General features: G+C 51.0%; 8 protein-coding genes across 8 annotated transcripts; 7 read left to right on the top strand and 1 right to left on the bottom strand.

The window, feature by feature from the left end:
• Positions 1 to 1613: 1613 nt before the first annotated feature.
• COCVIDRAFT_105121 (hypothetical protein) lies at positions 1614 to 5512 on the top strand (the record flags this gene model as incomplete). The annotated part of the gene is made up of 6 exons (XM_014698885.1): positions 1614 to 1688; positions 1757 to 1787; positions 1883 to 2419; positions 2488 to 5124; positions 5176 to 5309; positions 5366 to 5512. 6 exons carry the CDS (start codon positions 1614 to 1616, stop codon positions 5510 to 5512), a joined length of 3561 nt encoding a protein of 1186 aa, XP_014554371.1.
• Positions 5513 to 6192: 680 nt separating this feature from the next.
• Positions 6193 to 6955, top strand: COCVIDRAFT_105123 (hypothetical protein; the record flags this gene model as incomplete). Its single annotated transcript, XM_014698884.1, is given in 4 exon segments — positions 6193 to 6243; positions 6263 to 6267; positions 6457 to 6864; positions 6925 to 6955. The coding sequence occupies 4 exon segments, from the start codon at positions 6193 to 6195 to the stop codon at positions 6953 to 6955; spliced, it is 495 nt and encodes a 164-aa protein (XP_014554370.1).
• A 540-nt stretch (positions 6956 to 7495) lies between these two features.
• Positions 7496 to 8664, top strand: COCVIDRAFT_105020 (hypothetical protein; the record flags this gene model as incomplete). Its single annotated transcript, XM_014698883.1, has 3 exons — positions 7496 to 7703; positions 7763 to 8117; positions 8193 to 8664. The coding sequence occupies 3 exons, from the start codon at positions 7496 to 7498 to the stop codon at positions 8662 to 8664; spliced, it is 1035 nt and encodes a 344-aa protein (XP_014554369.1).
• A 124-nt stretch (positions 8665 to 8788) lies between these two features.
• Positions 8789 to 8989, top strand: COCVIDRAFT_105151 (hypothetical protein; the record flags this gene model as incomplete). Its single annotated transcript, XM_014698882.1, has 1 exon — positions 8789 to 8989. The coding sequence occupies one exon, from the start codon at positions 8789 to 8791 to the stop codon at positions 8987 to 8989; it is 201 nt and encodes a 66-aa protein (XP_014554368.1).
• A 328-nt stretch (positions 8990 to 9317) lies between these two features.
• Positions 9318 to 11722, bottom strand: COCVIDRAFT_105059 (hypothetical protein; the record flags this gene model as incomplete). Its single annotated transcript, XM_014698881.1, has 3 exons — positions 9318 to 10868; positions 10929 to 11470; positions 11635 to 11722. 3 exons carry the CDS (start codon positions 11720 to 11722, stop codon positions 9318 to 9320), a joined length of 2181 nt encoding a protein of 726 aa, XP_014554367.1.
• A 457-nt stretch (positions 11723 to 12179) lies between these two features.
• Positions 12180 to 13330, top strand: COCVIDRAFT_105122 (hypothetical protein; the record flags this gene model as incomplete). The annotated part of the gene is made up of 3 exons (XM_014698880.1): positions 12180 to 12482; positions 12532 to 12700; positions 12753 to 13330. The coding sequence occupies 3 exons, from the start codon at positions 12180 to 12182 to the stop codon at positions 13328 to 13330; spliced, it is 1050 nt and encodes a 349-aa protein (XP_014554366.1).
• Positions 13331 to 14288: 958 nt separating this feature from the next.
• On the top strand, positions 14289 to 16572 carry COCVIDRAFT_39681 (hypothetical protein; the record flags this gene model as incomplete). Its single annotated transcript, XM_014698879.1, has 2 exons — positions 14289 to 14599; positions 14673 to 16572. 2 exons carry the CDS (start codon positions 14289 to 14291, stop codon positions 16570 to 16572), a joined length of 2211 nt encoding a protein of 736 aa, XP_014554365.1.
• A 1141-nt stretch (positions 16573 to 17713) lies between these two features.
• On the top strand, positions 17714 to 21928 carry COCVIDRAFT_39680 (hypothetical protein; the record flags this gene model as incomplete). The annotated part of the gene is made up of 6 exons (XM_014698878.1): positions 17714 to 17782; positions 17833 to 17938; positions 17996 to 18138; positions 18190 to 19081; positions 19145 to 21843; positions 21902 to 21928. The coding sequence occupies 6 exons, from the start codon at positions 17714 to 17716 to the stop codon at positions 21926 to 21928; spliced, it is 3936 nt and encodes a 1311-aa protein (XP_014554364.1).
• Between the last annotated feature and the right edge of the window lie 3008 nt (positions 21929 to 24936).

The raw sequence follows: 24936 nt of genomic DNA, 5'->3' as shown, positions 1-24936 counted from the left end.
ATACCGACAGGGCAAATAATTTCCGCACATAATAGCGCAACGTCGCAAGAACAGCAGTCAAGATGGGCCTGAGGTTGAGGCTGTGTGAGGACTTTGGGTGGGTTTGGGCAGGGTGTGGTGGGGTGGAAGGGTGCGGATGCAAGTGGTACAAGGGTGGATAATATGGGTCCTTCAATCTCGTGAGGTTACGATCAGTCTGCGTCGGGTGGGTGCACTTTGGCAGGCAGACAGGTAGCCCGGCGCTGAAACGAGCGGATGGTACAAACGGCTCTGCATGGTGGTACTGGGCCATTGGGCATCTGGTTGGGTTGAAAAGACAGATGGGTACCTGCATCACGGCATGCTACGTGGACACGGACACGGACACAGATACAGACATGTACGTATGACGAGGTTGGAAGGGCAGGAAGAGGCTGGGAGGGAGTGGGAGCAATGGGCGGTGATTAGCAATGACGATGCTTGTTCGAGGCCCTGTCCGACTCGTGATGCTGATGGCCCACGGCTGCGCTGTGCTCGACGTTGGTGTTCTGTGCTGTGCAGTGCGGTGCTTTGGCAGGAGGATGGCGGCACCGTCCAAGTTAGCAGCCCCCAGACAGCGGCAGCTGCATATATCCATATATATGTGTGCACTTGGAGTCCAATGGGTGTGGGTGTGTATGTAGTCTAATATGTCGAGAATAGACGGTGTGAGAGCGGTTGCAATCTAGGCGGGTCGACATGGCGTTGGCGCGGGTTACGAGAGGCGAAGGAGCAGACGATCTGCGATGGCGTGTGTCTTGGCAGGGCCTCTACGCCTTTACGCCCTCGTAATGCTCTGCTAGCGTAGCGTGGAGCAATGTGCGCCGGCCGTGATGAGAAATGCTCGGCTGGCCTTTGCCGTCACTGTCTGCTGGGCGAGAGAGTGAGAGGAGAGAGAAGGCAAACGATACCCAACTGCAACTGCCACACAGCAGCCACAGCCACACCTCATGGCAGCCACATGCAACAGCCACAGCCACAGCCACAGCCAACATGCGAGCAACATAACATCAACCACCAGCTGTCCTTTGCCATGTCTGCACAAGATGATGCGGGCTCCCGAGGGCCGATGTGCAGGACATATGCAGAGCGTAGCGTGCAGCTGGACACTGCGGCACTGCGGGCATGGATTCTGCCGCGTATCTCTCTCTCCTAGACCCTGCCCAGGTCAGGGCGCACCGGCGGTCGAGGCTGGTCCCGCTCATTGGCTCTGCACCGTGACCCAGGGCCTTCCTCCACACACATAGCACGCCAGAGGGGACGGATGTGCAGCTGTCGTCGAATACCCTCGTCGCGCACAGAGGCCGTTCACTCGCTGCCCACACCCACTCGCCCTGTCTGTGTCTGTGACCCTGCCGTTGTCGCCGCCGCCGCTGCGCATTCTGCGACGCTGCCCACGACCAACCTGACAACGCTCTTGGGGGGGCGGCCACCGATCGACCGACCGCCCACTCAACTGCACCACCACCACCACCACCACCTCCTACGCCCACCAACACGCCTACGCCTACGCCTTCGCCTGGTGCTGGCTGCCGGACTCCTCCCCTCTTTACCCATCCATACACGCCTGCCGCAGTCCACTTCGCCCCTACACCATGGATAGCCCAGGAGCCTATCCAGAGTCTCCAATCGACGACGAGGTCGTGTATCCCTGCAAAGGATGTGGAGAGGTATGCACCCGCGCCGCCCCCAGCACTCACTTGTTCCTCTCGCTGGCCTGCTCACATACGTCCTCCAGATCCTCGAAGAAGGAAAAGCATTCGAGCTCGGTATGCCCTCCTTGCCTTGCTCTGCCCTCCCTGCCCGGCTCCGCCCTACGCTGCCCAACTCATATCCTCCCCGCACGCTCGCTAACACTGTCCAGCTGGCAACCGATGGCACATCGACTGTTTCCGCTGCAACACCTGCGGCACCCTTCTCGACTCCGATGCGAATCTGCTGCTCCTGGGCGACGGTTCCCTGATATGCAACAACTGTACATACAGCTGCAACCACTGCGGCAACAAGATCGAGGACCTCGCCATTCTGACTGGTGACCAAGCCTTTTGTGCCAATTGCTTCAGGTGCCGGAATTGCAAGCGCAAGATTGAAAACCTCCGCTATGCTCGTACTTCACAGGGAATCTTCTGCATGTCATGTCATGAGTCGCTCATGGCCCGCCGGCGCAAGAAATCAAAAAAGCCGCCCTCAATTGCACCAAAAGTAGACAAGTCTCTGCCAGCTCTGCCTCCTCAGGAACCAACCAGCAGCTCTTTCACCCCAGACCTGGACACGCCCTCGGAAGCCTTTTCGGAGCCTCCTACAACCGATGTATCTCCCAGGCCACCTCACCCAAGAAGAGGCGATTCGTCTTCAAACTTCAGGCGCGATGCATCACCTATTCCAGATCTGTCTCGAAAGGGTTCGTCTTGCCAAATAACACACACTCCGTCAGTCCCAATTCATAGCTAACAAATCCACACTACACAGACAACACAACACTTCCCGCCACAACCTACGGCAAAGACACCAGTCGCTCAGAACCTGTCGATACTGCCGACGACGGCATCCTTCTTCCCTTCGCTCTCGACCCAAACCCGGCACCAGGCCCATCACCCCTAGGTCGACCTACAAGCAGAATCAACGACCGACAAGGAGCAAAGTCAGCCGGAAACGTAGAGGGAAAGAGCGGCCGCGACTACTTCAACAGACCTACAGCCGATCATCGCGAAAAGCTCAAGGAGAATGGCTCACGAGATGCCTCACGAGATGCCTCCAAAGAGCGAAGGCAGACTTATCAACCGCAGGCTGGAAGCCCACATATTGCTTACCAAGAGAAGGGACGGCAACCTTCGGACACAATGGTGGACACGCTGAAGAAGAAGAAGGATGGCATCAACGAGTCTACCTTAGCTGAACCTCGGTCCAAGAGTCAGCATGCTTCTCCTGCACCGTCTTCAGCTGCAGAACCCTTCAAGTTACAAGATGTTCCAAAGAGCAAGAAGGCAGATGCAAAGCGCAAAGACTCTGATGACACAGCTTCCTCGTACAGCCAGCCGCAACAGCGTAGCACTTCCAATACCGCTACGCCTTCCCGCCACAGCCGTTCCTTCATGGAAGCATCGTTCACATCTTCTCCACCCATTGGTTCGCAGGACTCACCCGATACTTCAGAATCATCCTTTGGCTCCAACTTGGTTGTTGAACGGCCAGCACGTGGCGACTCTCTTAACCCCGCTGCTATCAGGTCTTCCCAACACGATCGAGCTGGTGGCTCGCCCACAACTCCAACCTTGAGCCATCCGGATCGATCATCGTCCGCAACTGCAGCTACGGCGCAATTGAACGCGGGTCTCGGTATCACTGCTGCGGCGGATACACCATCCTCCAGAAGTCTCTCTGATGTCCCCGTTCTTCCTGCACGTTCGGGCGGCCGGCCAGCACCACCCCCGACTGATACATTTACCTCTCCACGTGCTCCGCCACAACCACCTTCGGCACAGATTCACAAGACGAGCGAGTCTATGAGCAGTGAGGCCTCTCGAGATACCTATCCTCCGGGCGGACTTCCTCGTTACAGTCACCAGGGCGATTTCTCCATGGATGAAGACTTTGCGCGACTACTCGGCAATCAAGAGGGCAGAGATGATAAAGAAAGTGGTGTTCTCAGAAGAGTCTCAAACGCCGTCTCGAAGCATGGGCGTAGTTTTAGTGATCGTTCCGTCACTACACGAAGTCACAAGAAATGGCCTGCAAACGGCTCAGTCGATATCAGCAGCCCCACTGTGCCCTCTCCAGACTCCAAAGAAGAAGGTGCCAACCTGAGGAACGAATTGCGCCGTGCCCAGCAGCGAATTGCAGAGCTCGAGGCTGAAAAGAATGGGCTACAGGAATCAATGCACAGCGCAGCCGACATCAAACAAGCCAATACAGTTTTGCGAGAGAAGCGAAACACAATGGCTGTCTTGGACACACAGCGTGAAATGGTCATTCGCGAGTTGGAGATCATGACTGAGCACCTTAAGCGCGCTAAGAGCAGTCAAGGCTCCATGGACATTGGCCAGCTCAAGTCAGACATTCTCAAAGACTTTGGAAGCTCCCTGCAGAAGCTCAAAGACAATTTGGGTCATCAAATAGAAGATCTGATCACTAAAAGATCGGAGTTGACTGAGGAGATTTCCAATCTTATCCAGATGAAGGACAAGGGTTTCCAGGAATACGAGTCGCTAACGGCCGCCAATACAAGACTTTCTGCCATGAACCGCGACATAGTAGACAACATACAGACCAACCTGAAGAACAACAAAAAGCCCGGACAAAATGTTGACGTTCCTCCGAACGGTCTGGGCATATACACCGCCCAGCAAAAGGGTGGAAAATCGGAAATCTCGGTGGATACGACATCCATTGCCCATGACCATTCGTACGCCAACCTTCATGACACCGAGTCTGAAGCAACCGTCGCTCAGCCACAAGTCGTCAACATCAGAAAGACGGGCAAACCTACCAAGTTCTCCACCTGGAAGAAGGGTGGCCAAGCCATCACCAAGAACGTCACAAAGGGATTCAAGGGAGCATTCGGCTCAGAGCAGAAACAGGAGGACTACCAAATCAAAGTCATCGGAACTCCCTATGGCTCAGTGCACCAGCAGCCCGATCTCGTTTCCATGTCCAGCTCTATCAAGAGCAGCCAGCAAGACCAGAACGCTCAGCGTGGTTGGTTTGGTGGCAAGCCTACAGGTGGCAAACCAGGCCAACCTCAATATAGGCCAATGCAGCACAATGAGAGTAGCCTCAACTTGCCTGCTGACGCCAGTACCGTGCTCTTCGGTTCGGATCTAACGGCCCGATGCGAGTTCGAAAAACAGATGATCCCTCGCATTGTCAGTCGATGTATTGAAGAAGTGGAACTGCGTGGCATGGACGTTGAAGGTATCTATCGGAAGAGCGGTGGTACGTCTCAAGTAAACCAGGTCCGCAAAGGCTTCGAGACAGACTCAGAACATGATATTTCCGATCCCGACCTGGACATTCACTCAATCACCTCGGCGCTCAAGAATTACTTCCGAAGGCTTCCTGTACCGCTGATCACGTTTGACGTCTATGACCAATTTTTGGAAGCTGGCCGTAAGTCCCAATCCTCGTTTGCGCAATTCATCACCACTAACTCTTGTCCAGAACTTGAAGAGCCTAGTGCACAAGCCAAGGCTTTGTCTGCGGCTGTCAATGAAATACCCAAGGCTCACCGCGATACCCTCCAGTTCCTTGTGTTTCATCTTTCGCGCGTCATTCAGCATGCTAACGATAATTTGGTATGCATTCCCCTAAGCGTTGTTCTACACTCACTCTTTACTAACTACATCCTTAGATGACACCATTGAACGTTGCCGTCGTTTTCGCGCCAACCATTATGCGACCTCTGGATATTCAGCGCGAGCTTACAGATGTTCAGCAGCAACGTGTTGCCGTGCAAGCGCTCCTTGAGAACTACAAGGCCGTGTTTGGCGACGAATAGATGAGTCAGACACAGGTTTAGGCTCTCACTGCGTAGCTTGTACAGTTCCGTTGGGCATATTTCTAATGTTGAAAAGCGCTTATTCCTTATCTACTCGCCTGCGTCGCAGCATTCATCTTCAATATTCGTATGTCGATACTGGATGTTATAATATGGCTTCCACCCCTTCTTCTCTTCTATCTTCTTGTATCATACGACTCTGTACTCGGTTTTGGATGGCTTTCCTACCAACGACTGTCAGGGATGTATTGATGGTGATGATGGAATTTGTTATTATACCCTCCAGGGCTTTGTTTTTGTTTAGTTATCTTAGCGTAAGGTGTGGCATAGTCATAGATTCATGCAAAAGCAGCATACCATGCGCTTTCTGCAAGTCAATTGGAAACAAGTTCAGGGGTGTGGTATATGGTCTAGAATCCTTGACAATTCACATGCTCCACGGGCATGTGCTGTTCCTATGCTTGGCAGTTTTGTGACGACACGCTAACGCGCTCACGATGACGTCATGTGGTTGCCCACTAAGCGAATAAACATGTGAGGCAGCCTGTTTCCAGTACCACGCTATTGCCTGTCACCTTCCACAGCTTCCCAGCACCCATCAACAGATTTGCTTCTCACACATCAATCTCACACGACCCTTTCCCACCTACCAAAAACCACTTCATCTTCTCCTCTACATCATGTCTTACGCAGAGATGGCTGCCAAGGGCCCTAAGCAGAGCCCTGAAGAAGTAAGTTCATACATAAGAGACTTTGTAGTACGTGCCATAGCTAACAATGGGGTAGGCGTAAGTAAATTCATCTCTTCCTTGCGAGGGAATTGGCTTGGTAGCTGCTCTTTTTGTAGCTCTGCGATCAGACACTGCCGACCGTCCCATCTCTTGAATACAGAAATGGATGGATTTTACAAACAGCATGTACCACAATACTGACGTAAAAAATAGTCGTGCACCCGCACCCCCACAAATCGAACACACCCCTGATGACAGTGTTCACTCGCTCGTCGACGTAGATAGCCCCCACATTTCTTCCGTGCCCTCTGACTACGAATCGCAATCTATCAAAACCGACACACAAGCCGAACGCATACAACGCGAAGAGGAGGTCAAGAAGGAAGCTGAGAAGCTGAAAGAACGGGCTGCTGCAAAGAAGGAGTCTGCTAAGGAGAAGGCCAAGAAGAACGCTGATAACCCTGTTGTTATCGGCAATGCCGTAGGCCTCGCCATTGTTGGTGGTATTGTCGGATTCGGCGCATACAGGCAATATGCACGCGGTGAACTGACCGGCAAAGTCGTCGCTGCCTGGGCCGCTGCGATTGGACTGTTCGGTGTTGGTGACTACTACGTCAGCCAGTATGTTTCATTGCCTGCTCTTTGTGTTGCGATTGATTCATTTACTAAATTTTGAAACAGGTATTTCTTCAAGAGAAACCCGCCGCAATAAATGTAGGCTACAGTCTTTGCCCCAAACCCTACTCCATTCGGTCAAAGTACCACCGCAATGTCGAGTTTGGCACAGTAGCTTTATCGTCTAGAGTTTGATGTTTCGGCTTGGGTTAGTTTAAGTACTACGTGTGTACTGCCGTTATGGGAGAACATATCAAGCTTGGAGCTTTAGATTTGATTTCGACTTCGAGAGGGATGCTTTCCCAAGTCTACTTTTGTACATACGAGGTTGACATTCAATATACCCATTCTATTATCTCTGTATTGCAATTTTATGAAGAATATAAATAGATCTGTATTGAATCTGCTTGCATTATTTTTTGAGCATCATATAATAAGTTGACGTAGAGAATGATGGGGTGATATCAGTTGTAGAGCACGTGACTGTCAATCGCCGACGATGCAGATCCCTGCGCTTTCCGCTTAGAAATGCAGGTCCCATAACTTTTGCATAGTGACGACAGCGTATCTTCCTGTTCTCAATACCCGTCACGACACTCATTGACTCTCCCTTCTTTGTTTCATATCTTTGTATACCATGTTTCGAGCGGCACCGCGACTAATTGCGCGTCCAGCGCTGCGGACTGCGTCATTGCGGTCCGTCGCACCCACCAAGCGTTACATCAGCACAGCTCCGCCATCACAAAAGTCCAGAAGTTTCAAGAGCTTGGTTGCGCGGGTGGGCATTGCTGGCGCCATAATATATTACTACAACACAACGGATGTTTTCGCAGAAGAGCCGAGGCGTATGTCCAGACTTCGGATAGCACAATGATTGGAATCTGAGAACTGACGAGGCTTCCAGAGCTTGTCCAGGCACTCCCAGAAACCGAAGTAGAATCCGAGCACCTACCCACCATCGAATCGATCGCTGAAGAACGCAAGCGAAGACAGGCGGTGCAAGCGCAATTGGAGATTCAGAAGCAAAAGGAGGCCGAAAGTGCACAGCAGAATGGTGAACAGGGAGGGATTGAAGGACTAGAAGAAGAGGCGGATCAGCAAGGCGCGTTTAATCCAGAGACTGGAGAAATCAATTGGGATTGCCCATGCTTGGGAGGTATGGCCCATGGCCCTTGCGGTGAGCAGTTCAAATCGGCTTTCAGTTGCTTTGTCTACTCGAAAGAGGAACCCAAGGGCATGGACTGCATCGACAAATTCAAGTACGCTCCACCGTTCCGCAGATGCTTCAAATGAGGCCAATTCTGGAATCGCATAGATTACTAACAAAGCACTAGGGACATGCAGAACTGCTTCCGTGAATACCCCGAGATTTACGGCTCCGAGCTTGACTCTGATGACGCTGATGACGACATGACCACGGCTCCAGAACCAGTGGAGACATCGAGCCAGCCTTCCACCGATTTCGCTCCTCAGGCCGACTCTGCACCTAAGCTTTCGACAACTGAAGACTCGGGATTGGTTCAAGACAAATCGACCGGCGAGCAGAAGTCAAAGCCAGCCGCCTCGGATGCTGGCCTTGTACCTGAAGAATACAGACCCGAGAGCAAGCACAACCCAGTTTTCGATGCCAGGGGAGATATGAGCAGTGTGGAGAGCGAGAAGGAGAAGAACAGTCAAAAGCCAAAGGATGCGAGTGATAGCACGAAGGCGAAAAAGCAGGAGCCGGTTAGTGAGAGCAAGAGCCTAGTGCCCAAGGCCAGCCACGATGCCAGCGAGCCGGGAACGGAGAAGCTTTCTCAGAGGTAGATGGGAGAGGGGCTTGAGATATGAGAGAAGCATAACTTACCAAGTGTACTATATTACGTAGCTGTACTATATCACATAAGTGTAACACCACGATTACGTTGTTCTTAGCTGCTAGCGACTGGTGATGGAAAATATTTTCTCAAAAACAAACGTTAATAGTACTACTGCTACTACCACTACTACTACTACTACTACTCTAACAACACCGATATATAGCAAGCAGGCAAGCTTGAAGACAACCTGCTCGACAAGAAGCCGCCCGGAATTTCTGTGCCATAAAATATCTGGGAGAGAGATACACACATCCTACCCCCATTTCAATTGAGAGAGGAAAAAAAAAGAAAAAAAACGCCAGAAAACACCGAATATCCCATTTCGTTCGGAGAGCACATATGATTTGCGCTCACCACACATCCACATCCACATCCAGCGCACGCCAGTTTGAAAAAACTTTCGGGGATCTCCATCGCAAAACATGGGAGGGACAGCCGTAGCCAGACCCCAGACAATGTAAAGGTAGATGGGAGAAAAAGGGGGGTGGTGCGTGTGTCTCTGCAACTTTCATCGTCGTCACCCCCGACCCACATGTAATACCGTATAATAAAGGGAGGAGAGAAACCAAACAGCCCAATACCACCAAGCCAAATCATCGCTTAAATCTCTATCTTACCGTATCCCTCTGCCCCGTCAGCAACTGGCATGACAACCCCCGCATCAACGCTATCCCGCTTAACCCCCATGCTATCCTCCCCCTTTCCAACGCCAAACATGCGAATAGCCTCTGTAAGCGCCTGTACAGCGTCCTCATTGCTCATGCTGCCAGGGAGGCCCTGACCGCCCATCGAGGAGCTGATTTTTTTGGTAGCGTCCTCGAGGGCGCGGACGCGGCGTTGGAAGTTGAGGCGGTCCATGAAGAGTTGTTGGCGGCGGCGCTGGAGGTCGCGGCGCTCGGCAGAGAGCAGCTTCTCGAAGTCGTTGAAGTGGGCGAGTTTGAGCTGCAGCTTCTGGAGTTGCAGGTTGACGGCGCCCGAGACGAGGCGCGTGATGTGGCGCTCTTCGTGGGAGGCAAGCGCTGAGGAGCGCGCGGCGGAGAGGGCAAAGGGGAGGGTGGCGAGCGGGTTGCCGCCTGAAGAGGTGTCTGCTTCTTTTGTGGCTGCTGTGGTGGATTCGGCGGACGTGTCAATGTCCATGGCGTCTCCGCCCTCTGGCTTCATGTCTGAAGCTGAGGCTGCGGGTGTCGACTGCTCGCCTTCCTTTTCCTTGCCCTTTTCTGAGGGGGCTGTTGGGGCCTTGTTGATCTTCTCCTGCAAGATGCGCTTCATCTCGTTGACACTGCGCCCTGAAGCGACTGCGGCTTCAGTGACGTTTGCAGGTGCCAGACCAGCCAAGAAGCTTACTACGCTCAGTATCGGGTTATCTGCATGGTGAATTGGGACGCGGCCTTCGCTAAGATACTCAAGATCGCGTAGGAATTTGGTTGAAGGAGCCGCAGATTGTGACTCTGGTAGATCTGCCTCGACATACTTGTCCTCAATCTCGAGTTGTAGGAATTTCATCACACACTGTTCGCGAGTCTTTGTTTGAACGTGGTCTGCAACGCGATTCCAGTCGTCATCGAACTCCTCCAAACCCTCAAGTAGTAGGAGGGTCTCTTCTTCGGTCCACTTCTCCTCGGTCTCGGTAGCTGCCAAATCCTCTGGATTCGAGATCTTAGTGAAGTCTGCTGATGATGTGCCGGATGGGAAGTTGCCCTCTACGAAACACCTGGGGCACAGATCCCGCTTCAGACCCCCAGCAGCCTTAAGCTGTCCTGGCTGCTCAGAAGGCTTCGTCTCGTGGAAATGTACGCGTGTGCATTCGACACCGCAGCTAAAGCAGTTGATGACCTTGGTCGGCTCTTTGGCAGCAGCCTCGAGGTCCTTGACGTCGACTGATCCGCCGTTTGCAGCCGCTTCTCCGTTTGCCGCCTTGGGTTCTACAGAAGCCTCCTTGCCATTGGGCTCGTAGATGTTTCGGCCTGCCAGAGACTTGGTCTCGCTCTTTGCAAGGGGTTGTTGGCTCGCGGCGCGGTCAGTCGCTGCGAGTTGCTTGCCCTCTGTCACTTTTGAGCCTGGTCCTGGTTGGAAGGGCTGGAGTCCACGGGGGGTGTCGACTGTGACGCGGAAGTGGCCGGTGAAGGGTGGGCCAATGTTCGATGGGCGTTCCTGTGGGTCAACCTAAACACTATCAGTCTTAATCCGGGCGCATCATGGCGTGAGATGTACCTGGTAATTAATCAAACCCCACTGTTCGAGGAAGGCGTGTACCCGCATGATGGCGCACACGTCTCCAGCAAGATTCCTTCGGCATGCAGTGACTGTGAGATACTCGGATGGGTTGAGGCGGTATGTGTTGATCATGAAATCACGGTAGTCGCGGTAGACGGCCGGGGTCTTGCTGCGGTTACGGTTGTTGAAGAACTCTGGCAGGGCCTTGCGCTCGCGGTAGTCAATGTAGCGCATATCAAACCAAGTCGCGTAGCTTGGAATGATGGTCGCATAAGTCTGCGTGACAAAGTGGGAGCGCGCTGCCGATTGCAAATCGGCCTTTGCTTGTGCTTCGGGATCCGCAGCTTCGGCGCCTTCGCCCTCCTTCTTTGCATCGTCGGTGCCGCCCATTTCTTCATCCTCTTGACCATCTGCATCTTCGGCTTCCGGCCGTGGTGCGTCGGGTGCGTCTAGAGGGTTGTCGGATGCGGCAGCAGGTGTTGCAGTCGCGGGCTCATTTGACGACGCCTTGACGGCAGTGTCTTCGAGCATGTTTGTGTCTGAGCGGATACTTAGCACATTGAACTTGTTGGTTCCGTACAGCGTTTTGGGTGAGGCAGAGAGAAGACTGTTGCCATGATGATCTGGAGACATATGTTCGACCAAATCGTCGACGTGGCTGGGGATGCGTGCAACAGAACAAGTGCGGAGAGCTGCGACCTACCTTGATCAAGCGCATTGGTGTCTGCGGCGCCTTCTCCGGAAAGGGTGGGGTCCTGGGCGGATGCGCTTGTTGTTGTGTCGTCGGCCATAGCTACGAGGGTACGGGACGAGACGAGACGAGCGATGCGATGAAGCGCTTGACAGCGTGGTGCAGTGGTGCACGAGAAAATCGCGGTGCGCAGGGGCGTAGAGCGACTGCGCGATCGCGGGCAGGATGAAGAGGCGAATTGCAGCCGTGTGGTGGGCGTGGGAGGGTGGGGATGAGGGGGAAGCGATGGGGTGCAATGGAGTCGCGTCTGAAGTTCGCGATGCTCGACCAGGCCCAAGCAAAAGTCCACTAAGGAGCAGTTGATCACGTGATCAATATCGCGCTCCGCACCCCAGGGCTAGCGCCGGCCATGCAGCCTGGTCAAACCGAGGTTGCCGTCCCGCACATCTGGTGGAGGTGCCTTTGCCAGTCCCAGTCTTGAACCCGCATTCTCCCTCGAACTGTCTCGTTTTTGGCTGTTATCCTCTTCTCTGGGTATTACGCCAATTTCGCCTGCCATGTTCTCCGCCGCCCGCCAATGCGCCCTACGAACTGCTCGAACTCGGCTTAGACAGTCGCAACCCGTCGCCGTCCCACAGTACTCGGCCTTTGCACGCTTGGCCTCAACTCTCGCGGTCCTCGAGCAAAAAGATGGAAAGATCGTATCTCAGTCATTGGCCGCCATCACAGCCGGAACAAAGATTGGAGGTTCCATAACAGCCTTCGTTGCGGGCAATGGAGTCAAGGCTGTCGCAGAAGAGGCTGCAAAGGCAAAGGGTGTGGAAAAGGTCATCTACGTTGAGAATGGCGCATACGATAAGGTCGGCAGCACAAGCAGTGATTGCGTCCTATGAGCTGACCATATCCCAGTCTCTCCCCGAGAACTATGCGCCCCTCCTGGTAGAGAACATAAAGAAGGGCGGATACACACATATCATTGCCGGCCACTCGGCCTTTGGCAAGAACATCATGCCCCGCGTCTCGGCCCTCCTCGACTCGCAACAAATATCTGACATTACTGGCATTGAGAGCGAAGACAGTGAGTTGTAGGTTATAGCATCGCTGAACAGTAGTACTGACGTAACCTACAGCGTTTGTCCGACCAATCTACGCCGGTAACGCCATCATGACCGTCCAATCGTCCGACAGCACAAAGGTCATCACCGTTAGAGGCACTGCATTCCCCGCACCTGAGGCTGAAGGTGGAAACGCAACCGTTGAAGAGGGCGTTGACCCCAAGGCCGAGTGTCCGACTGAATGGATATCCGAGGACCTCCAAAAATCCGACCGACCCGATCTCGGCTCAGCAGACAAGGTTGTGTCAGGAGGACGTGGTCTGAAATCAAAGGAGGAGTTTGACAAGCTTATGCCACCTCTAGCAGACGCACTTGGTGCTGCCATTGGCGCTTCAAGAGCAGCAGTCGACAGTGGCTTCGCTGACAACAGCTTGCAAGTTGGACAGACTGGAAAGAATGTTGCGCCGCAGCTCTACCTATGCGCTGGTATCTCCGGAGCTATCCAACATTTGGCTGGTATGAAGGACAGCAAGGTCATTGCTGCCATCAACAAGGATCCTGAGGCACCAATCTTCCAGGTTGCTGATGTTGGTCTTGTTGGCGATCTCTTCGAAAAGGTCCCCGAGCTAACAGAGAAGCTCAAGTCGCAGTAGAAAAAATATACATATCGAGTATTAGACATGTAAAATAGTTATGATAACGTTTCCCTGGGACCGAAAAGAAGTGTAGCGTTCACTGTGTATTTGCTAAGTCTCTTAGGGCCCATAGGCAGCTTACGTGACACTGACATCTTGGTTGGCTAACTCAACACAGGAATTCATAATCTTGGCGTGTATGAAACGAACAATTGCAGGTTCAACTCATTATGTTTCTTTCCACGATTACAACAAAAACAAAATTAATTCCAATATGCAAATGTCTGACAATACTTGCAAAAGCTACCAGGGATATTATCAGACCAAGGCCGTGTATTCCCCGTACACAAGATACAACATAGAAATCTTGTGACTATGTATTTGCGCATGCACTCGACACATGTCAATCATGTGTGCTTCCTCAGCTCAGTCTAGATTCAAAGTCTTGGCGCACGTCAATAGCTGATCGTCCTACACCAATTACCCTTGTCTTATGCCTCGTCTCCACTTCCAATCGAAAGCCGACAAGTCCGGCGCGTTCGCTGAAGGTACGGTCAGCGGATGCACGCGCGTGTACGAATATGTGAATACTGCACAGCCTTTTCCTTCTCTTTTTTGTACTTGCTCCCCCTTTCTTTTTCCCCGTGTTATCTTTGCTAATCTCAACTTACCCGCCACCCAATAGCGAGCGACACCTCTTCTGGTCACCTGCGAAAAGTGTTCCTTGTCATTCGCAACATTATTATATTTGCACTTGCACGCCATCTGAAACGACTCGTTGCCTTGTGACTTTCATCTAAAAGATAACAAGTTTCTGCCGCCTCCTAGAGTGCACGCCTAGCATTTCGCTGTCGCGACGGTCTAGGATCTTCTCCAGGATTCCTTATTATAGTGCATTCGATCAGCACTCATTACTGTGAATTCTCCTGCATCGCTTGTTGCACCCGGTGATGAATGTAAACACGGCTCACCGAAGATGCAACATGAAGACGAAAAGTCGAATCGGCCTACCCGCTCACAACAGCAGACCGAAACGAACATGACCAAAACTCCAATGAATGAAGAAAACAAGAGGAAGAGATGGTGGAACATATGGAAGAAATGGGAAGAAGAAGAAGCCGACTGGTGGTTTGCGAGCACTGGTATCCCCCTTCTAGCCGCTACTCTTGGGCCACTGGCAAACGTGAGCTCTATCGCTGCCCTGGTAACGCCTTGGAGACAGAGGAATATCATCAATGGTGAAGTATTGTCCGATTTTGAAGGGGTGCCATTTGGCGATCCGCGATGGTAAGTGAGTCTTTTAGCCAAAACTGGACGCATCCTCCAAAATCACTAACAAACCCGAGCTGACGGAATCAAGGTGTTACTGGATCAACGTCGCTTCCCTGGTTTGTGGGTTCCTCGGAAACATATTTCTTCTGCTGAACTTTACGCAAAGAATTCGATATATTGTTGCTCTACCGGCCACTGTAATACTCTGGTATCTGTCATCTGGCTTTCTTATTGCGATTACCATATGTATGAACATATACGCACCGCCTCTGCGTCCGCAAGAAACATACACCCAAGGATTCTGGTACGCCATCGCAGCAGCCGCCTTCTATACTATATGTTCCATGATCCTCATGGTCAATATGCTAGGTTACTTTCTAGGCCACTACCCAGAAAACTTTGCGCTCAGTGACAGCCAACGGACACTCATCCTGCAGACGATGGCATTCTTTATCTGGCTGGCTGGTGGCTCCGCAGTATTTGCCAAACTTGAACAAAATGCTGGCAACGATAGTTGGCGCTTCGCGGATGCCCTGTACTTTTGCGATGTCACAATTCTCACAGTTGGCTTCGGCGATATGGTACCATCAACTGCTGCGACTAGAGGTATCGTCTTCCCTTACTCCGTCGGGGGCATCGTCACCTTGGCCCTTATTGTCTCTTCGCTCTATACCGCAGTACGCGAGTTGGGTGATGAGAAGATTGTCCAGAAGTATGTGGACCGCCTGCGCGAAAGCGTCGTCGAGCGTACAGTGACCAACTCCTTCGATCTTCGTCATCGCGAACACACCGCCCATCATCTCATCAGAAAGCGCAAACTTAGACCCCCTAAGATATCTGCACCAACTGAACTGCGACGTTTACGCAAACCCGTGGATGAGAACGCCAATCATACCTCGGCACTCCCACACATTACCCACGCTCTCGGCATGAATTCGAAAAGAAGGCTTCTAGTTTTAAAAGAGGAGAAAGATCGATTCGAAGTCATGCGCAGGATACAAGAGGATTCTAAGAAGTTCAAGCAGTGGATGGCCCTTTTCTGGTCCACCACCACATTCTTGATCCTTTGGTGCATAGGTGCTCTTGTGTTCACCATAACTGAAAAGGACAGTCAGGGACTAACGTATTTCCCCGCCCTCTATTTCTGCTACGTCTCCTTGCTCACCATTGGGTACGGAGATTTAGCCCCAAAGACCAATTCTGGACGGTGCTTCTTTGTCGTTTGGAGCTTGATCGCCGTCCCAACCATGACCATCTTAGTCTCTAATCTTGGAGACACGGTGGTGGCAAACTTCAAGAAATGGAGCGATAAGTTTGCCGACTTTACCGTGTTGCCTAAGGCAGGCATATGGCGCTCGTTTCTTGACAAGCACCCCTGGCTTCTTCAGTGGTTACAATGCTTGACAGAATACCATACACGTAGGAAGCGTTTGAAGAAGGGATTCGAAGTCGGGGTTGTCGACAGCAATGGCTCAGGTCCTCCCAACGTTGGTGACAACGACGCCGGTCCCTCTGAAGATGTAGAAAACCCGCGAGACAGCGACAGAGCTGCTGAAGAATCTGAGGCAACTCCAGAAATCTCGCTTCCTCAAGCACCGACTGGTGCATCCATATCCCGCCAGCTGGCGCTGTGTATCCAAAAGGTCTCGTTTGACCTGAGAAAACCAAACAAGCGGTATATTTACGAAGAATGGGTTGAATTTACACGCTTAATCCGCGCAACCCACCCAGAGCGTCTAGATCGCTATCTAGGTATCGAGTGCAACTCAACAGACGATGAGAACGAGGAGGGATTGGTGAACTGGGATTGGCTTGGTGAGCATAGCCCTTTGGTCTCTGGAAACAGCGAAAGTGAGTGGTTGCTGGAGAGGCTTGTAGAGAGTTTGGTAAGATTGGAAAAGAGAAAGGAGGTCGCAAGGCGAAGAAGAGATATTGGGGCGTTGAGGAATATGGAAGGGAAAGAATGGAGAAAATGGCTGAATGGATAGTCGGCAGTGGTGGTTCTGTACATCTGAAGGCTGAGCAAATATTGGCATACGCAATTACAATTCTTGAGCATCAAATGCAAACATGTGTGATAATTACGCTGCTACGGGGTTACTTACAGAATGGACATGAATGGGTCTGCCTTGCACTAAACCAATAACATCTCGGCTGGAATTTGGTACAAGCTCTTGGCCATACCTTTGCCTGCATGTGAAGCGGAGCGAGTCGGCTTCAGTGCCCGTGAGCATGGTTGGATTTGGCAATGATATGCGATTTATCGCAGAGCCAGCCACAGGAAGAAAAAGCCAAGATTTCCCACTGAGGCGCATGCATATTGCGGAGTCGTGTGAACCCGGGTCCAAGGAGGCTGTAGGAAGCCTAAGCGCCCATGTTGTCGGACTGTCGGCGGTTGTTACGCACCTACATGCACGGAGCCTTATTTTTAGAATTTGAATATACAAGATCATCAACCAAAACTCTGCACAAAAGCACTAGTGGAACATGTTTACTGCTGATCAGTCTGGACGCAAAGTTCGGAAACCTGAAGCAAAAGCGTGAACGGACGAGCGCAATGGCCATTAATGACGCCTCGCAAGTAGTCGCTCAATTGGGAAAGACTTTGGCTAAGCGAGATGTCCAGTAGTTAGCGTAACCCCTCAATTGCAACAGCTAAACATTGTACGTGTGTACAGCCTGATAGGGAGACATCTGATTCGACACTTACCCACCGCTATGGAGACAATCATACTAAGCTGGCATTGCAGACCGACCCCTGCTCGCAGTTCTCGTCTGCTTTGTTGTGCATGAGTCCTATCAGACCATAATGCCAAGTTGGATAGCGCCACCTGTTTGGGGGCGTACATAGACGAGATACGCGCTATACGACATGGAAGAAACAACCGACTTTCAGGCACCAACTTTTGCCCCCTATCTGATTTGTCTCCCTTATTTAATACAATGAGTCCTCGGCGCAAGATTATAGCCTAACTGTGTCTTGTCCATTCACACCTCGTTTTTATCGACTTTGCAGCTGCGGGTCGACCGCCACACCCCCTTGCAGTTGACCTTTAGGGAGGGCACACTACAACTACGACCCAAACCCCTACATCCCAGAATATGGGGAAAGAAAGCGTCATAGAACCCATGGATAATGGAGGGGCGGTCTCTACGAAGCCAAAAGAGGCTTCTCGAGATGGACTAAAGAACTACTTTGTAAGTAATGCTGATTGATCTGATGCTCCATCTAACAAAGGAAAACCCAGCGTGTCTTTAGTTACGGAACGCGTCTAGATTATTTACTCATCCTGATTTGTTTCGTTACCTCAATCGGCTCGGGCATCGCTTTCCCCCTGATGACTGTAGTCTTTGGTGAGTATCCATCAACAAAAAAGAAGTGCAACTTTTCGTCCCGCTGACTACATTCAGGCCAACTTGTGGGAAAGTTTACCGATTACTTTACGCCAGGAACAAGCGTCACAGCCTCTGAGTTCCAAGATGAAGTTGATGACTTGACACTGTATCTGTTGTATCTCTTCATCGGCAAGTTCGTTTTGTCCTATGTGTCGATGGTAAGAGAAACCATCTTCTAATTGCAAGTTCAAATAATGACCACATCACAGCTCACGATCCGGATCAGTGGCCTCCGAATTTCGGCTGCGTTACGTCTGGCATACATACGGGCTTTGTTCCTACAGCCTGTTAGTGTAATCGACACTGTCAGCCCCGGAAAAGTGTCCACGCGAATTACAACCTCTGCAAACACGGTCCAAGTCGCTATATCACAACAACTTGCTATGATGTTTCAGGCATTTGCCTTTGTGATTGGAGCATACGTTGTAGCATTCATCCAAAGCCCATTGCTCACCTTGGTCGCATCAGCCTCATTGCCCTTCATCCTGATACTCATGGGTATCATTATCCCTCCATTTACGCGCATACATAAAATCACCGAAAAGTACAGCGAGGATGCGTCTGCTACAGCTTTTGAAATATTCTCTTCCCTACGCGTCGTTGTTGCTTTTGGAGCCGAGGCGAAGCTGGCACGACAGCACGAAGAATTGCTAGTCAAAAGTGCGAAGAACTTCAAGAGGGCTGCTCCTCTCTCCGGACTCTTTTTTGCACCTATGATGGTAGGACAATATGGTACGATGGGTATCGCTTTCTGGTTTGGTATCAAGCAGTATTCTGAGGGGAAGAACAATAACGTTGGTACCATTGTTATCGTTCTGTTCGCAGTCATGATGGCAGTCGTCAATTTTGGCAGAGTCGTTACCCCAATCATTGCTGTCGTCAAGGCATCAACAGCCGCCGCAGAACTGTTCAGGACAATCGATGCGCCGGTTCCAGATGTCTCGGGATTGAAAGAGCCCGATGTCACTGCCAAAGCCAACATTACATTCGAGGATGTCGCCTTCTCCTACCCAAGTAGGCCAAATGTTCCGATTCTCCAAGGACTAGGTCTCGAATTCGAAGCCGGCAAGGTTACAGCTATCGTTGGTCCATCGGGAAGTGGTAAGTGGTTTACATCAGCAAACTGCTCTTAGTACGTGACTGACATCCTATTTCAACTGTTAGGAAAGTCTACCATTGTCGGTCTAGTACAGAGGTGGTACGATCTCGTCGGAACAACAGCTTCACCCACGCCAAACGATCTCCCTGTCGACTCCTCCGCCACCTCAACAACCCACACTGAACCCAACCAAGATGAGACTCCGAAGAAGTCTGGATGGTTCAAGAAGCGTGCCGTTAACGAAGGCAAAGATCAAGAGAAACAAGAAAAAGTGGTGAAGGACGAGAAGAGTAAGGAGGGCGAGCCCGATCTTGGCCCCAACACTTGTACTGGCACCATAAAAGTCGGGGGAACTGATATCAGAAACATTGATGCAAAATGGTGGCGCTCTCAGATTGGTATCGTCCAACAAGAGCCATTCCTCTTTAACGAAACGATCTACAATAATGTCGCATTTGGTCTTACCGGAACAAGATATCAAGATTCATCGAAAGAAGAGAAGATGATTATGGTAGAAGAAGCATGTCGCGAAGCCTACGCAGACGAGTTCATCTCTAAGCTTCCAGAAGGCTATGAGACTCTGGTAGGTGAGAGCGGCATCAAGTTGTCAGGTGGCCAGCGTCAGCGGATCGGAATCGCAAGGAGTATCATCAAGCAACCGCCCATTTTGATCATGGACGAAGCAACCAGCGCGATTGACGTACGAACAGAACGCATCGTACAACAAGCACTCGATCGCGTGTCGAAGAACAGAACCACCATTGTAATTGCTCATCGTCTCTCCACAATCAAGCGGGCGGACAAGATTGTTGTTCTACGCAAAGGCCAATTGGTAGAGCAAGGTACTCATGACGAACTACTGAATATTGAAGCAGGAGTCTACTTTGGCCTAGTTCACGCACAGAACATTGCCATGGAAGCCGAGAATGAAGACGCCGACCTGGAGAGAATCAATACTGCTACTAGTGAAGTCGTCGAAGAGAAAGCAAAGAACAACAACATTTCCGAAGAAAAGAACCTGGAATACAAAGAGAAAGGTTTGATAGCCAGTTTCGGGCGCCTGCTCTTCGAACAACGTCACCACTGGATTCTGTTCAGCTTGGCTATCTTCGGGATTCTAGCCAGCGGTGCTGTTTGGCCACTCCAGGCCTGGGTCTTTTCCCAAGTCATCAACGTCTTTACGCTTCCGAGAGACCAACTTGTCAGTGAGGGTAACTTCTGGGCCGGTATGTTCGGAGTGCTTGCCGGAGGCACATTTCTGTCATACTTTGTTATGGGATTCGCATTTCATCTCATAGCCACACAAGTCTCGCTGCAGTACAGGCAAGAATATCTGTACAACTTGATTCGTAAGAGGATCTCTTTCTTCGATGAGGAGGGGCATAGCCCGGGATCTCTGACGTCCAGAGTGAGTTCGGACACTACGCAGCTTCAGCAACTCATGGCAACCGAAATGGGCATGGCGCTCATTGCTATCGTCAACGTTGTCGGATGTGTCATCATCTCCTTTGTCTACGGGTGGAAGCTATCTCTCGTCGGTCTCTTTGCTGCTTTGCCACTCATTCTAGCCGCGGGATACCTCCGCATGCGTCTAGAGCTCGAGTTCGAAAAGAGCAACGCAAAGATCTTCGAGGACAGCAGTCAGTTCGCTGCCGAAGCCGTTGGAGCCTTCCGCACTGTGCTCAGTCTTATCATGGAAGACATGATTGGCGACCGGTACGAGACTTTGCTGAGCACTCACATCAGCAACGCCTTTTCACGCGCAAAATGGGGCACGCTCGTCTTTGCAGGGAGCGATAGTATCGAACTAGCTTGTATGGCGCTCACGTTCTGGTACGGCGGCACATTACTTGCATCTCGCGAGTACAACAACGTCGACTTCTTCGTCATCTACCAAGCCATCATTTCCGGTGCTGTCGCAGCAGGCATGTTCTTTTCCTTTGCCCCAAACATGGCTCAGGTAACCGGCGCTGCCAATCGCATCCTGAGCATGCGTCCACCCCCAACCAGCGGCTCAACTTCCTACCCGCCTCTCAATACGTCAGAACAAGGCATCGGCATAGAGTTCCAAAACGTCTACTTCACCTACCCATCCCGAGAACTCCCCGTCCTCTCAAACCTCAACATCCAAATCCAACCCGGCCAATTCGCCGCCCTCGTCGGCGCAAGCGGCTGCGGCAAATCCACCACAATATCCCTCCTCGAACGCTTCTACGACGCCTCTTCCGGCCGCATCCTCTGCAATGGACAAGACATTACGACGCTCGACCCGTCCGAATACCGCAAGCAAATCAGTCTCGTAGCCCAAGAACCCACACTGTACGAAGGCACAATACGAGAAAACATTGCGCTATCCGTGGACGCGGCGTCAGATGCGGAAATCGAACAAGCATGTCGCGACGCCCAGATCCACGACTTTATCACATCCCTGCCAGATGGCTACGCACAGCGCCTAGGTCCAAAGGGTATGTCGCTCTCCGGCGGCCAGAAACAGCGTTTATCACTTGCTCGCGCTCTGCTTCGTCAACCCAAGTTGCTCCTTCTCGACGAGGCGACGTCGTCTCTCGACTCGGAGTCTGAAAAGTTGGTCCAAGAAGCGATTGAACGGGCGGCAAAAGATGGACGCCGCACTATTCTCTCTGTTGCGCATCGGCTTGCGACGATTCAGAAGGCGGATATTATTTTTGTGCTGGGGAGTGGGAAGGTGTTGGAGAAGGGGGATCATCAGGCTTTGTTGAAGAAGAGGGGGGTTTATTGGCAGATGGTGAGTTACAGCCTTCTTACTATGTATGTTATTGATGATGTGTTAACGACTGGTGTAGTGTCAAGCTCAGGCTTTGGATGCGTAGATATTCTTCATCCCATATATTGCGACAACTCTTTTTTAATAATCATAGCCAGTTATTTTATAGTTCTCACCTCATATACTTTAAACCAACTTAAAACAACTTACCTTGTCGCTACTTACTCATGTCATACTTTTCTCATAGTAGTTTTCGCCGAAAACAGACTAGCCCGGATCGCTCCCGAAAAAAAAAAGTCAGGCTCTGGTCATACCCAAAAAAAAAACTTCCGGCACAACCCATTTCTACGCAGGCAGTACTGAGCGACTCTGAAAGACACAAAAAAGAAAGCCCGACGTGGGGGTCGAACCCACAACCTTGAGATTTGAAACAATCGTGCCTTTGAGGGCGTGATAACTAAGAGTCTCACGCTCTACCGATTGAGCTAGCCGGGCTGTTGTTGCTTTCGATGAAGAAACATTCATGTCGAACGTATATATTTCAAGTAATCTTGCAATGGCCATATACTCGAAGTCGGAGTTGTAGGCAGACATTTTTTGGAAGTAAAGAGGAAAATTTGCTGGGGTGCCATGCAGAAATTTTTGCCAATGACCGAACTACCCGCCTCTTTCTTGCTGGACCCTGGGATCCGCCAATAATGATGCTCAGTTGTACTGCTAGATCCTGGTTCTGGTCGGGAATGCTGCCTCACTGGCATCCTCGTTCAGAATCTCTGTAACTACATTTTGATGCTGAATAGAGAGGCGAGCGCTGTAGGGTCTTTTTTTTCTTGCCTGTGAAACCCGGTGAGTTGTTGACCTCCACCTCGAAGACGAATGCGTCTGCCCTGGGGTATACAATCCACGTCATGTACCCTGCACTGATATGCTTGGTAAGTCATGGTTCCGTTGTAGGTAGTGGCTCGGGATACAGTCCCTATGCTTGTTGGCTAGATATGCTTCCTGCAGCAGCAATATCAGTATGCCTCCCGCGCTGAGAGCGGGATACTACGTATTGTAACCGAGGTAAGCGCGTACGATGGTGGCGGCAGAGCTCGGCGACTGTATTCCAACATGCGCAACTGAATGCATCAATATGGATGCCTATTTAAAAGATGATTATAAGGATGTTAGTAGTGTGTGAGTAGTATTGCGTTTGCTTGACATCATAGATGCGAGTGGTGGTGTTTCAGCGCCGCGCTTATGGCCGCGTCGAGTTGATGCTTGGCGATGCCTAGAGTTGGCCATGTTAGCGAATGCGAAGCAGATGTGTACTCATCAGGCATCGATGATGGCTCGTAGATTGTAGGGTGATAGGCTCTCAAGGTGCATGTGTAGAGCGCGTAGGTATGGGTTGCATCCCTGGTGGATCACGAGTCGAGGGTACACCTGGCCGTTCTAGCTAGTACTACATGCAAGTGTTATGACGTCAAGGTTAACTTCACTTGCATATTTCCATCGCTTCTTTAATCAAATTTGTAGTTGTCTTCACCAGGTTCCACTTCAAGCTTTGGATTAGATCAACTGCCAGTCGTGAATGGTGGTATTATATACCAACAATGCAATGGCAAGCGAGAATACCGTGAATACAAAATACGGGAGATTTATGGATAGCAAAGAGACAGTATAAGAAATACTCAATGAAAGAGCTAACGGAAATACAGTTTCCTTGCGTGTGGCCAATCAAGAGCAGACGTCTATCTATACCTTCACTAGTCTGTGCTACTAAAGTCACGTTAGACTAGCATAATCAAAATCACGATCGCAGACTGTAGGAGTAGACCCATTCCCAGAGTCCTGTACAATTTTGATGGCGAACATACAAACACATGCACTGCACAACAAACATGATGTCAGAATAAGGTGAGACGTCTGAGCCTGCACAGTCCCGACTTCGATCCTGAACCACAGCAGCCCAAATGAAAAGGCCAGCGATCACAAAATTGGCTTGACCGATGTAGGCGGTGGGCAGATCTATCTCTCAACCCGACCTAACCGATAGGCAGCAACTTTTAACATATCGGCTAAACCCTCACTCTCTGTCGATCCATGGACACGTGTTATCGGAAAAAGTATCCCAGGTCTCGATACCTATCAAAGCCACCTGACTTCTTCTTGTCTTCGTCACCAGCAGGCTGTGTTCCCCAATGACTCGTCTCGATACCCTCTACTCGGAAGCACGATAGCCGCATAGCCAGTACATAACAAAGGGATCTAAGCCACATCCCAGCGCAGCCATACCTTCCTAAACAATCACACCAAGACCGTTAGGCCCCAGGGCCCCCCAGAAACGGTTTATCCCGTACCCGGCCCAATGGGTCTCACGTATTCATGCTCAGGAACACCGTAACCTCAGTTAGGCCTCCAGAATCGGACTATCCCGTCTTACTACCGAGAAAGCTTAGCCCATATCACGTAGTATGCGTACGCGTCCATTTCGCTAACCCTTGCTGATGCATACCACGAGGTTAAAACAGGGCCCTTGTATATGTTGTTCGGATCCTTGGGGTTGGTACCGTGGTGGGTAGCACAGCCTAGATGTTGCTTCTCCGCGCAGTGTTCCGATGCCTAGATTGATTACAAGAGGGTTTGTAATATCGGTTTTACTACGGACTAAGGGGATTAGAAGGGATTATGTCATTCTGCATATGGAAGCTGGCTAACTATACCGTTGTTTTCATTTCCAGGGTACGACTATCGGTCTTAATCGTGAGGAATACATCTTATAATAGAGAAACACCTTCTAAATGCATCATTAGGTAGTTTCCAATCGCCCATCACGCAATTTGTATGTAAATCTTGAAATCAATAATCTCGGTCAATTGTACGTATACTCATGCAAAGTATTGTGACCAAAAATCTACGTCACCAACACGCGATGCAAGCAAGTTCCAATACCCAAGCGAAGCATAGCACACATACATCCAAAAGTGAACACATACGTAGGCACTCTCTACATTCCCATCCTGCAACACGTACAATCTCCACCACCAACGCCCAATCTCAACCTCCGACCTAAAATCCTTCCACCCAAAACATACATTCACACATGCAGGAACGCGTACCTCACCCCCC

This window comes from Bipolaris victoriae, assembly GCF_000527765.1.
Source record: "Bipolaris victoriae FI3 unplaced genomic scaffold scaffold_70, whole genome shotgun sequence".
NCBI classification, from domain to species: domain Eukaryota; kingdom Fungi; phylum Ascomycota; class Dothideomycetes; order Pleosporales; family Pleosporaceae; genus Bipolaris; species Bipolaris victoriae.
Note: the sequence above shows the minus strand (reverse complement) of the source record. Positions and strands in the feature narration are given on the sequence as shown.